Below are 13,669 nucleotides of genomic sequence, written 5' to 3'. Positions count from 1 at the left end.
TGTAATAAAGAGACAGACCCCAGGTTGTCATTAGTGGCAAAGTCTTGTTTAGGAATTAGAAAGCTGGCTTCCCCAGAGCAATTAAAACTCTTACCTTCACTAAGGCCCCACCCCCCCCTTGGGGCTGGCCACTTACTTGCAGGGGGGAGGGGGTGGACAATGCCTGTCTCACACACATGCACACACACAAGTGCACATGCACATGCACAGATACACATGCACACACACACACGCTGGGCCCCAGGAGAGGAGGAGGGTGCTTCTTCCTTATCACAAGAATGCTGGGTGTCTCCTCACCTTTCCCGAGTGTTCCTGAGCAGGACTTGGGACAGCTCTGGGGGTCCTCTCTCCTGCTTGGTCCACTGTGACCTCAGGCTCCTTAGTCTCTCCAGCTCCATTTGGGGAGCAGTGAGAGGGGTGGGGATCATAGTGCAACCCTCTTCCAGGGAAATTTCTCTTCCTGGCCCTTTTATATCCCCTGAGTGTGGGGCCAGGAGTTGTGAAACTAGTTCTTGAGACTCCTTTTGTTATGCTTACGCCCTGGAGTGTTGTCAGCTCAGCTGGAATCCCTGGGAAGCTGCAGTTTTAATATCCTATCACAAAAAGGTGCGCCTGCATTGAGCACCTGCTGTGTACTGGCCCAAGATGGATGTTTCCTGCTCAGCAGCCCTGAGAGGTGGGAACCATCACCTTCTTTTATAAATGAGGTAGAAATAGCTTCATTCATTTTTGCCTCTAGAAAGAATAAGTTAAGTAGAGCATTTTTCTTCTAAATGTTTGGCTTTTAAAAAGGTGTATCTTTTGCTTATCAGTGTTTCAAACTTGCCACTGCTCTCTAGAGGGTGATACTCTTGTACTTTGGAGGTGAGCTGATGGAAGTAGCTTTAGCCTTGCTACTTTGGAGAACTAACTCCTCATGAGGGTCTCTGAAATAATAACCGGCCCACCCCCACCCAGTGGGTCAGTGCTGAGCCCTGAGGGGTAACCATGGGACACAAGAATGCAGTGCCCAGGGGGGAGTGTCCAGCAGCTATTCTTTCAAAGCTACACTTGAAACCTTTTATTACATCTGAAGGGAATTATTTCCTGCATTTTGGTGATGGGAGATTAGATAGAGAAAGAGTATATGTATATGTGTGTGTGTGTGTGTGTGTACATGTATACATATATATATATGCTTTTAATTTATGTGTATGGAGAGAGATCGTGTGTATGTGTGATACATGTATATTTATAATACAGACACAGAGAGAGGAAAAGAGAGAGAGAGAAGAGAGCATACATCTGTATATGTATTGAGTATATCTTTATGTGTGTGCATAGGCTCAATTCTTAATAAACTATAGCTTCCTAAATGGAGTTTCAGTCTTTTCAGTGTTAATAGTTGTGTAGAGATTTCCTAATTTAAAAATTGCATATGGATGCAAATGTGTCAGGCCCAAGGAAAGTGGGAAGGGATGGCCAGTCCCTGGGCCCCTGCTGCTTTGAGGGCCACCAGGGCTATCACACATGCAGGGTGCAGCAGCCTCGTCCACGCCCAGGGCCCCCAGGCCAGGAGGGCAGTGAATGCAGAGCTGCAATGGGACTTTAAGGACAGGCAGAATCTGAAACCATAGAACAAGGGTTTCTGTCTCAGAACACCAGGCACTTGGGCCACATAATGCCTGGCGTGGTGTTGGGGCCCCGTGGGTGACACGAGTGAAACTACAGAGTAGGTGAGATAATGATCACTTTTCTCCTTCCCCCAAGTCCTGAGTCACAGCCTCCAGAGGGAGCTAAGTCCAACCCTTCTAAACGGCACCAGGACCGCCTCAATCAAGAGCTGAGCAAACTCACCAACTTGCTGCCCTTCCCTGAGGATGTGCAGGTCCGGCTCGACACGCTCTCCATCCTCAGGCTGATTGTGGGCTACCTGAAGATGAAGAGCTACTTCACAGGTAAGTGGCAGCTGTGGTTCCAAAACAAGGTGTGAGAGGATGCCATAGGCACAAGCACTTGGAGTGAACCTTCAGACAAAAGCTATACCATTGCCTTTGGATCTCAGGCAGAGGTGGAAGGCACCATGCTCAACACAGGTGTAGTCAGTGAACCAGAACACAGCTGGGACAGGTGAACCAGAACACAGGTGGGACAGGTGAACGAGAACACAGGTATGGCAGGTGAACTAGAACACAGATTCTGCAGTGCATGCCCAGCCTGATGTGCAAATCCTGGGATCCACATTGTCTCTCAGGCTCTCCATGGAAGGACACAGGTCCCCTGCCTGGCCCTGTTCTGCACCAGGCTCTCCACAGAACGGCATGTGCAGAAGCCCTTAGCTGACCACCCGACTTCTTTCCTTCCTTTGCTTTGTTGTTTCTTTTGAGAATCCAATGGTTCTGCCACCTTGAAGAACTTTGGCTCAGAACAAAGGGCCCATTTATCTGAAACCAGGATATGAACTAGGATATTTCTTCTCATCTTCTGGAAAACTGTTCTAAAATTCTCTATCAATAGGCACAGTCTACTCTTCCTAGTCCTACTTGCCAATTCACTGTTGTTGCTGAAAGATAGATAGTTTTAACCCATTCCCGCAGATGCAACTTGTATCCCTTGAGTTGGGTAGTGCAGCTGAGCACAGGTGAGTTTGTTGCCTCCTGTGTCCCCTGGGGGAGGAGAACATGTGCCCTTCGTGACTAGAGGGCCATGCTCTGCAGGGATGAACAGAGAAAGACTCTGGCCTGACAACATTACATATTGTTATAGCTGCTCAAAAAAGAAACTCAAAAACTAATTGGATCCAGTTGACCTTCATAATGTACTGAGAATTATAAAACTTTGCCCAAAATGCAGTGATAACTGCAGGAAAGTAGGAGCTATTTCATCATGTGCTACAAGGATGTAGAATGCCTGCACAATGATCAAGCACATTTGAGGTGTTGGCCAGGGGCAGGGGCAGGGTTTGGGGAGTGACTGCTGAGCAAATACGGGTTGTCTTGGGGGGATGCTGACAGTATGTTGGAGCTAAATAGAGGTGGTGATTGCACAACATTTGAATGTGCTAAATGCCACTGGAATGCTTTGTTTAAAATGGTTGATTTCACGTTATGTGAGTTCCACAGGGGCTGAAATCCTTTGAGGGGAGGGAGGCGCAGGGCCCCTCAAAGTCCTCTCAGTGCACAAAGGCCCCCAGTGGCCTGCCCTGCCTCCTCTGCTCGGCCTCTGTCCATCTCCGGGCTGCCTGCCCTGGGCTGCTCAAGGGCTGTGTCCACCTCCATATGTCACTGGATGGGGCCAATGAGCATAGGGGCCTGCCTCACCCGCTCAGCTCTGCTGCAGGCATCTGACAGCAGTGAGGACCCCAGACCCTCTGCTCTGGGTCTGATTTCCCCTCAGGACAGCTTGAAGGAAACAGGCACATGTGTGCCCGTGGACTGCCCTGGATAGCCGCTTTCTTTACGGTGTTGTGAACTGCTTTGATGTGGAAACACCCTGATCTTTACCCCAGTCCAAGTTCTGGTCTGTTCAGAGGTGTGGGTCTGGGCCCTGTGTCTCCCACTAACTGTACAGATTCCTCTGCTGGGTCTCTCCTCTGAATGGCAGAGGGATGGGTGATCTCCAAGTCCATTTCTCATCCGGGCAAGAGTCGGGAGAGACTGGGAGAGAGGCCTGGCCATTTCAGGAGCCAGCTTGGGAAAGCTGTCCCCATTCCTGGTTGGACCCTCAAGCCCATGGGGAGGGCTGAACCCAGGGTCCACACCCACAGGGGCTCTGACAAGGACATGTGCCACTGTCTGCCAGGGTCCTGGCCTCCCTGAGCCACGGAATCCCCTGGGCTGCCACGCCAAGGGCCCAGTTTCCTTTTGCCATGGCCTGAGACTGGGGTCTCAAACCTTCCTTCGTGCTCTGGATGGACTGCTGTTAAAGCCTGTGTTCTAGGCTTGGCTCAGCCTTCCTCCCCCTACCCCCAAAGCCAGACCTCTCATGGCCCTGCCCTCACATCTCTGTCCTCTGCCTCACCCTCACCTTGTCCCCTGCCCTCCCCTCCCATGTCCCCTCCTCACCCCCCAGCATGTCTCCCCCGTGTCGCCTCCCCATCACATCCTCTCCTCTCCCTCACCCCATGTTCCCTGTCACTCTCTCTTCTCCCTGCCCCACCCCCCAGCCCCTCATGACACCCTTGGTAGCTCTGGCTGTGCAGCCTCAAAGTCTCTGTGACTCTGACTCTCCTTGTTTTCCTTCCAAGTTGCCTAAAAGGGCAGGTACCAGTTTGTCTTTATCATTTAGCATCCAGTAAATGGAGGAGGGAGGCCAGACCCTGGGGAGTTGGCACCCATTTTAGCCCCATCTGCCAGAGGGGGGCCCAGAGACTGTGCCAGATGAGGCAGGGAGTCCACCCCTGGGTAACAAGACAAAGGCTGCTGGGGTGGGCACAGGTCCTCGCCCAAAGGCCAGCTACTGACAGCCACCCTGGGATACACTGAGTCACTGGGTTGGTCCAGGGCAGGCAGGCTCCTTGCAGGGCCCTTGGGCGACTGGCACCCTGGAGGTGAGACTAGGTCAGGGCAGCTGCATCCACTCGTGTGAGCCCACCACACCCAGCAGACCTAAGGGGAGAGGCCACCTGCACACCCAGCCAGGTGGGAACTGCTCTGACTCACCTGCTCCATCCCTGGGAGAGGGCAGTGCCCATAGGGGTCCAACCCCCAGGCTCCAGTCAGCTAAGTGAACCTGGCACCTGACCAGAGGGCTGTGGTCAACTTTGTTATGTAAAGTCACAGCACAACTCAGCACAGGAAAAGCCAGGACCTCACTCAGTGTGGGGAGGGGAGTGGGCAGCATCAAGGGCTCTGACCGAAGATGAGGATGACAGTGTCAGCGACAGAAGAATGTGCTGTCATCTCAAAAGACTGCGGGCATTTTAGTGCTTGGAGGACCAGTCTCCACCCTTTCTCCAGAATTCATCATGTTCTAAACAAGGACATACTTTTTTTAATGATTGGCTAAAGTTAGAATTAAAGATTAAAATAGAAATCCACTTTCTTCTTCAGGAAATGCTTCTTAAATTCGGTAAGAGTATGATCTTGTCAAGCTCAGGGCTGTGAGATGAACCTGTCCAGTCTGTCTCTTTAAATTTTACCACCTGTCTTGGTCAGGTCCAGCCCCAGCTGTGTCACCACAGTCCCCTAGACAAGACAATGCTGTTTTACAGGTAGCATTGTCTGGCACTAAATCTGAGCTCACAGGTGCCAGGGCCAGGTCTGCAAGTTACTGGCCTATGCCTCTCAGTCACCAGATGGCTTCATGGCTCCTGCCATCAGGCTCGTGTTCCAGGCAGGAGAAAGGAAAAAAGAAACAAGTGACGGTGCCCACCTCCACTATCCCTGGGCAACTTCAGCTTATATCTTCGTGTCATGGGGGCACCTAGCGCCAAGGAAGGCTGGGAAATGTAATTTTTCTGATCTTGGTATTAAAAACAGCTTTAAAGATAGTATTTTCCTGTTGATGGATTTGAAGTTTTGTTGCAACAGTGCAGCAGCAGGAATGTCATCCAGGTTGGGTGTCCTCTCTTCCACTGAGCTGGCCCAGACCCACTGAGCTAGCTTCTCAGTAAGTGGAGATGAGGCCAGACCTTTGGATCTGTTTCTCCCCAGTACAGCACAGCTGGGAGTTGCAAGGACTAGAAAGAAACCCATCTCATCTTAAGAAACAACTTAAAACATAAGAAAAGTGCATTATCCCCCAGGGAGGCAGAAGGCCCAGGTGACATGGAGGTCCCAAGTCCTCTCCCCTGTCTGCTGTGCCAGCTTCAGCGTATTGGCTCTGTCCCCTTGTGTGTCTCCAAGACCACTGCCTCTGTTAGGAGCAGACGCCAGCTGGCCAGAGGAGGCGGCCCCCATGCTTGTGTCTCCTTTTACGAGGAAGGGTTTCCCTGAGACTCCCAGGGACTCCCTTCACATGTCCCTTTGAGGCAGTCATCCACAAGGGGATGGGCATGAGCCGCCTAGCACAGCGGGGGCCTGGGCAGAAGAGATGCAGCCCCATCACAGCCAGGGCTCTGCTGGAAAGGACAGAAGGAACAGTTCAGCAACACCTGAACCAGGAACAGCTTTCTTTTTTCCTTAGCATGGAGCTCCTTTGTTTACAGAGCAATGCACGTTTAATGCTGAAATCTCGGAATGCACAAAAAAGAAACCATAAAACAATAAAAACCGACCTATAACCCAATCGCCCAGAGATAATCATGATAATTGATGTCGCTGGCCTCCGACTGTATACACGCATGCTTTTTACAAAAACATGCGGGGAGTAAATCTCAGTGGTTGGAACCTCGGAGGTGGAAATACAGGCCAAAGTTGCCCCAGGAAGCCCGAGGCCACTGCCAGGCAGCTCACAGCAGCTTCTCCACACCAAAGTCCACTGGCTGTTGGGAGAAACTGACTTGCATGGGCTTCTAAAATGAGGAAGAAGGAAGACCACGTTGCCTCAGACGGTGGTGTCACTAAGCCCCTGTCTGTGATGTTGGTGGCTCCCTCGGAGCATCTCAGTGGAACAGTCTTAAATGGACTTTCAAGGCTGAACTATGGCAAGGCTGAGGTGTCAAGATTTCTTAAAAAGACTAAACTGGGACACAACTGATGTGATCTCTGAGAATTTTGCTTTTTCCTAACTCTTGATAGTTTACAGATTTTCTTCAGTCATCAAGAAAGAAGTTGAAAATTGTGATTAGGCCTATTTTGCAAATCATGCTGAAATGCTGCAAGAGGACAGGAAGAAATGCTTTGCTTAGCCAGATGTAATCAAGAGTATTCTAGGAACCCACGTATCCCTGACCCCTGGCCTGAAATGTTCAACCTCCCAGCTTTTAGCCTAATGTGCTGGCCATTGACATCTGATGGAGTGCTGGAAACAGTCTGCAGAAGGAAGGCGGCCCACACTTCCTGGGTACCTATTTAGGTTGAGTATCTAATTCTACCTGATAGGGCCACCAGAATGTGCTGCCGTACCTAATGTCTCAAATTTTCTAGAGTAAATAAAGAGTAAGAAAAAATGCTTAACTGGATAATTGTCACTGTGGTGAAAGTTTGCAAACCACATCATGCATTTCATTTTTATAAAGTTATCATTAAATTGAAGTCACATTTAATTTGCATTACTTTAAATTGTAATAAATGTTTGGTACACAGCCGCTGAAAGTGTAGATGCTAGTCTAGGCAGGGAGTTCCTCAAAGGCAGGGACGTGGCTGGTTCATCTTGGAAACCCAGTTCAGTGCCTGGAACATGGAAAGCATTCAGTAACATTGGAAGAATTGAGGTGTATTCATTTCTAAATTTTATTCTGACCTTCTCAGAGATTCAAGGGAGGGAAGAGGTGAAGTTTCACCCAGAGGTCTGCTGTTAGACCTGCCATACCTCCTCCCTCCTTTGGGTGGTTTCTCAGCTGACCTGCAGGAAGCCCATAATCAAAGACCTACCACTCCAAGGCTGTTAATATCGGCGAGAACAGCTGTGTAGGGTGTGGTGAGGTGCAATTGCGTGTGTATTCATGACCACATATTAGAAAAATGCAAGATCTCTATAATAGTAGCAAAAGGAGGTGACTGGGAGCCACCCGTGGTGCCATGACTGCCGTCCCATCACAGAGGAAGAGCATCTGTGAGTATAACCCATAGCATGTGTCCGGAGATGGGTGATATCTGCTGTCCAGGGCTTCTCCCCATTCATTCTGCAGTCCCTGTGTGTTCAGCCCAGAGACGGGCTGAAGCAGGATCCTGTGGTGTGCTGGGGCTGGCTTGTACCAGTTCACGAGAGCCAATGTTAAATTTTCAGGAATTTTGCTATTGATGGTTAAACAAAGCCATTATTAAAAATTAAATTACATAGACTTACAGTTAAATATAAATGAGTGTCTGCACATGGCATTTCTAGAAACTCCCATTGACTGCCTCAAGAGCATGGCTGGAGAGAAGGCACCTGGAGGCATGGCCCAGTTACAGTCTCTCCAGGGACAAGGACACATCTGGGCTCCGTGCTCCCCTCCTCCTGCATCAACATTAAAGAGCCCTGAGAACACGGAGGCCCCTGCCAACCTGGATCCCTCAGTTGGGGCAAAGTCAGGAGGGCCCCGCCTCAAAGCCCCTGCCCCGTCTACCCCACGGGAAGACCCCAAACCCCTCGCTGTAGGCATCAGTGGGCCCTAGCATGCTCCTTCCCTCCCACACTCACAGCTTCCCTGCTCATCACCTGCCTTGTTGCTGTCCCGGACCCCCATCATCCTCACCCTGACTGTCTCCACACACTCTCAGGCTCTCGGCATCCCCGTGACCGATCCCTCTCCCAGCGCTACCCCCACCCCAACTCCCGACTCAGGACCCATCATCAGCAAATCGCCCCCCCCCCACCTTTCCACAGCGAACCGGGCTCACCCCTCAGCACCAACTCTTCTGCGAGCCTCCCAGGTTTCTCTCCCACAAGCCTCATCCTTGCACCCTCCCCCTAAAATCCCTGGCTCTGAACCTCATAGGTCTCGTTGGTCCTTTCAATCCATTTTTTATGCTTTTATCAGTAAGTATGTTTCATTTAGAACCCTTTGGGCTGCCACTAGCAGAAACCCTGACTCAAGCTGCTACCATGTAGTAACTCACCTCAGGATCTCCCCAGGGAGAGTGGCTCAGGGACAGTGCTGGCCCCAAGGCCCAGGTTCTCTCAGTCTCTCTGCTGCACCATCCTCAGCAACTTCACCCACAGGCTGGGATCAGCTGAAGCCAACTTGTGTCCACTTGTGGGAGCAATGAGGAGAACGCAGGGTGAGAGGATGCTTCCCTTGATTTGCTTACAGGCCACATGTACAGCCTGCAGCCTCTTCATGGAGCATCTGCCTGTCAAAACCTGCCAGGGACATAAGCTGTGGGCAAAGAAAAGGGGAGTCCCAGAGAGCTCATCTCCCTCGACACCAAAGGCGCTTGCTCTTCAAACAATGTCCACTGTCAGAAGTGAGAAGCTTACCTTGCCCTGGGAGAGCAGCAATGCTGGCAGCACAAGCAGAGGAGCAGGCCTGGCCAAGGCCACACCAGCACATTCTGAACTTCATCTTGCATGTACCTGTGGGCCACACTAAATGCAGATCCTGAGTCACTGTGTCTGGGCGTTGCCTGCAAACCTGTATCTCTAGGCTCCCAGGAGATGCTCCCAGTCCCAGACTACACCTTGAGCAGCGAGGGTCCACACCATGCTCTACTCTGGCCACCTGGAAAGCACAGCAACAACAAAAACAAAGAGGGGCCTCCAGGCCTGCAGTTAGAAGAGGCACTGGTGCCCCCAGGGGCTGCAGTGATGCCGGGAGTGGCTCTACAGAGGCCAGGGGGCTGTAGAGCAGCGATTTGTTCTGACCCGGTAAGGGTGAGATTTCTCTCCACCCACTACCCCCACCGCTCGGGACACTGCCCATTGGTCACCCCTCCTACTGCCGCCTGCCCCAAAGTTCCTGGGAGCGGGACTTGTGGACAGAGCCTCCGGGGAGCAGGGTGTGTGAACAGAGCCTCATCCACATTCCTGTAGTGCCCTCTCCCCAGCACAAGGGAGCTCCCCTCACCTGCACATTTGCTGCTTCTGATCTGCTGTAACGCAATCACTGAACCAAAAGAGGTGCAGTTGACCTAAATGGGCTTTGAATCAAGAGCTGCATGACTCGGGGAATATTCTCTGGTACATTCTGATTTTGTTTGTTCGGACCACGTTGTGTCCATCATGATCCTTCTCTCCTCTCCTCAATGCCACCTCCCCTCACGCCATTTCCCTATCCAGGCACCAGAGTGTCGGTAAATGAGGTAGATACATCCAGCCGCTTCTGGGGAGCAGTTCCCTGCCCCCACCCATTTCCACAGCAGACAGAAGCTTCCTACATCATGTGTCAACAGTTTCATAACTAAATTGTTAACCCATGTTCATCTGATGTATGCTCACCAAGTCCAGCTATCCAGTTTCTTCCTCTTTCTCAGTGACTCAGTATTATATAATTTTCATATTATTTAATTTATTCTCAGTGAGAAAGAATTAGTGTCCATTGAGCATGCTCTATGGCCAGGCTTTTCGTTTAGGTATTTTATCTGACTCTCTAAAGCACTGTCATTGTCCCCTAGTACAGATGAAGACAGTGAGGCTGAGAGAGCTCAGGGACTCTCCAAAGGTGGCACAGCAGCAAGAGACAGAGCCAGGGCTGAAGCTGCTTCCACTGCACCGGGTAGAGCCTCTTTCACCATGTGGGATGAGGCAGTTTGAAGCCAGGAACTCAAGTTAGAGGAGACTGAATAGCCCATCACTTGGGTCTCAGACTGGCTGGGGCTCACTGTCCTATAGAGAAAGCAGATAAGGAGATTCTGCTGGAAAGATGGGGGGAAAGTGCATTGCCACATCTCCCTAAAGAGAGAGACCACTGGCTGAAGAGGAACCCACCACCCACACTCCTCTGGGAACTCGGGACAGCATGACTAGGGATGCTCTGCTCACTGAAGGAGCACATGAGCCCTCAGCATGGAGGGAGGCTCAGGAGCCTGAGGAGAGTTGGAGCATCTCTGTGGGATGGTGCAGAACTGGAAGTGTGCAGGCATTCTGAATCCCTGTCAGCCTGAGGCCTGGCCCAAATGTCTCATTCTGAAGAGAGGAACTTCCCATTTCTCTGGATATCTCAGTGTGAGGCTGCTCTTTGGTTGAATTCCTTCCCCAGCACCACCCTCCCCCTCCTACACCTTTATCCTCCCCAGACAACCAACCACATCTCCAGCAGCATCTGACCCAGGGCCACTCCAGTGGTTCTGGCCCAGGGCACAGAGGCAGGAATGCCCCTGGTTTCCACAGGGCTCTGTGATGACAGAGAAGGGTGTTTGTTTAAGTTAGTAAAGTGACTCACAGACCTCTCTATACAAATTGCTCTCCTCTGATTTCAAGCCAGCCTCAGCTGTTGCTCATAGCTGCTCCATCTTTGATGTTGGCTTCAACAAGCAGGAGCAGCTCCAACAGCCTGTGGATTTCTTTCCAAGAATCAGAGCCAGATCACTTAATGGGTATTTTTGTGGCTGTAAAATACTTTTCTTAAACAAAAGCTGTGCCAATGAGATTATTAAACATTTGTTTTGCTTATTTCACTTTAACCCTTGGATCTTGTTTCTTCTCGAAGATTTATGGAGAGTTGTCCGTTACAGATACAAGGTTGAGTGATCCATTCCTTGAAAAAAGAAGAGAGGCTTGGAGCATCATGCAGAGGAGTTAGGGCTGGGGGGACTTCAGCCCCTCAGGCAGCTCTGGACTCCTGGGGAGCAGGAAACTCTGGCCCGCTCTGACTCAGCAGCATCCACAGAACCTCATGCAGTCAGTGTGTGTTCTGAGGAGGCTGAGTCGCATCTTGTGTGTTTCTGTGACCCAAAGACCTTATAGTCTCCTCAGCAAATGTGGCCTGCTTCCTCCTCTGGCTGACTGTGGCATCCAGTCCAGTTCCTCCACCCTTCCATTATTTCTTGGCCAGGACACACTTTCTCTTTTTCTGAATGTCCTGAAAGAGACTGTTTACCATGCAGCTGCTCAGCTGACTCCTCAGGACTGGGTTTGCTGCTAATATCAGTCCCCACCAATACCACCACCTCCTCTAATGTTGTCAGTGGTTCCCTCTATGAGTGATTTGGGCCACTAACCTGGAATCCTCAGCCTGGAGCTTAGGGCTTTGGGATAAATACTTCCCTCCTGAGCCACCCCAGTGAAAGATGATTTGTGCACCACTGTCGACAGCCCATCACCCCCTCTTATTTGATACTGAGAGGAAAATGTTGACAAAATGCTGAATCATCAGATTTCTCTGTGGCTTTTGGGTTTTTATCTTATAAAACTTTCCTATCTTGTTTCCATATGTCCTGAAATCCAAAAAGCATTAAATGTAAGGTATCCCAGAAATGTGTGTCTTCAAGGCCTCCTACTACCTTTTTGGGTTTATACTCATCTTTCATTTACTTGATATGAGTGCAGGGAACAAGCTGGATCTGCTTGTGGGAAGGAATAGTGGCACTTTGTGCTGAGATGTGTGACTTGACTGGAGACAAAAGCATGAAAACCTGAAGCAGCTTTTCATCCCATTCAGGGTATGTGTGGTGGCAGAGCTCAGAGTTCAGTGTGACTCAAAGATTAAGAAATGGAAGGAAGGTTCTGGGCAGCATGACAAGGACCAGGACCCTGGGCACACATTCATGTGCATGAATCAAGGTGCACACAAGCCATACATTTTTTGACTAGATAGTCTATGGGAGTGTGAGAGAGACCCGTCATGGGAAAGATGTTCAGGAATGAGGTTCTGAAGGAAAGCACTGCCAGCTGGAATCTTGCCTGTCCTTCAGAGTCTGTTTCACCTGCCACTTCTCCCATGAAGGCATCCCAGACCTCATTCCCTCCAACTTGGTTGCAGTGCCTCCTACAGACAGGTCAGAGTGCACCTCGGGTCACAGCTCTCCACATGGTCCAAGTGGCATTTCAGGGAGATGTGTATTTCTACGCACCACTTCCAACTCCAAGGTTGTATCTCTTAGCATCCCAACAGTTCTTCACAGAGCCTTAAGCACAGCCCTTCTTTAGTAAACATTTGAGAGGAAAATATGAGGAATGTGAGGAAATATTTGGGGGCCAAAGTGAAATAACAGCTGAATGGAAAGCCAGAAATCTGAACAGTTTATCATTGCCAAATTTCAGGTGCTTTTCCTTCAAGAGGTTTGAGAAGGAAAAAAATTCATTTGACAAAGCATCAAGTTTGTAGACAAAGAGGAACTTGTCTATTCTTTGGAAGAGAATAAAATAGAGTAACAGGGGAAAAAGCAGGGTAGATAGGGGCTTATCCTATGGGGGCCAGTTTTTTCCCTCCTTTGGGAAGCTTGTGTCCCTAAAGGGTAATATATACTGTGTATAAAATAATACAGTGATACCTGGATTAATGGGTATTTTGAACCTAAATCACTTGATTACAAAAATCATCTTCACTATTCACCCAGTCCCCTTGGTCCTGCCTTTGGCAAGGAGAACGCTGCCTGATGTTCAGAAGCTGCCGTGCTTGGCACTTTGTTGCCAAATCCACATAATAAAAGGAAAGACTCTCTTTTCAATGATTGTTAACAAGCTTACCAGTGCATCTTTGCGGCCAACTTTCCCTTAAGACATCAGCAATTCAGTTATGATGGTATTTTCTGTATAAACTAAAGGTGGTCTTGACTAAGAGGAAAATGTAGGGCATGTGTACTTGTTTTTAATGTTGAACACCTATCACAAAATCATGCACATTCTAGTTAAACGGGGTTTTTTAGATGAGGACTTCTTTCTTCTTTTTAATCTTTAACTTAGAAGAAAACACATCCACCAATATCACTGATGATTCCGGAGCTGAGAACCAGGGTCACCTGGGTTCTCCTCTCTATGCCTGGGGGACAGAACATATTCATAATGGCACCTTTTCTCTTTCTCAGCCACCCTAAAGGACAGCAATGCAGACAGCTCAGCTGACCCACTCATGAACCCACGAGGAAGTCAGTGTACCTCTCCACAGGTCAATGTAGAACTGTTTTCTGAGGGGGACTTGCTTCTTCAGGTATTGTATGATATTGTCCATCTCTATTCCCTGTCAATGGTTATGGTTACAACAGAATCAGACCTCAGAGCCTTCCAG

General features: G+C 49.7%; 1 protein-coding gene across 4 annotated transcripts in view; it reads left to right on the top strand.

The window, feature by feature from the left end:
- Positions 1-13,669, top strand: part of LOC106826243 (aryl hydrocarbon receptor-like) — a 66,237-nt gene that overhangs the window by 19,075 nt on the left and 33,493 nt on the right. For all 4 annotated transcript variants that reach the window (XM_070489136.1, XM_070489137.1, XM_070489138.1 and 1 more), the window contains exons 2-3: positions 1,750-1,937; positions 13,470-13,591. In XM_070489136.1, coding sequence (XP_070345237.1) covers positions 1,750-1,937; positions 13,470-13,591 — 310 coding nt within the window. The remainder of the gene's footprint in view (positions 1-1,749; positions 1,938-13,469; positions 13,592-13,669) is intronic.

Source organism: Equus asinus, chromosome 18 (assembly GCF_041296235.1).
Source record: "Equus asinus isolate D_3611 breed Donkey chromosome 18, EquAss-T2T_v2, whole genome shotgun sequence".
Lineage (NCBI taxonomy): Eukaryota > Metazoa > Chordata > Mammalia > Perissodactyla > Equidae > Equus > Equus asinus.
This window is presented reverse-complemented; position numbering and strand designations above follow the sequence as displayed.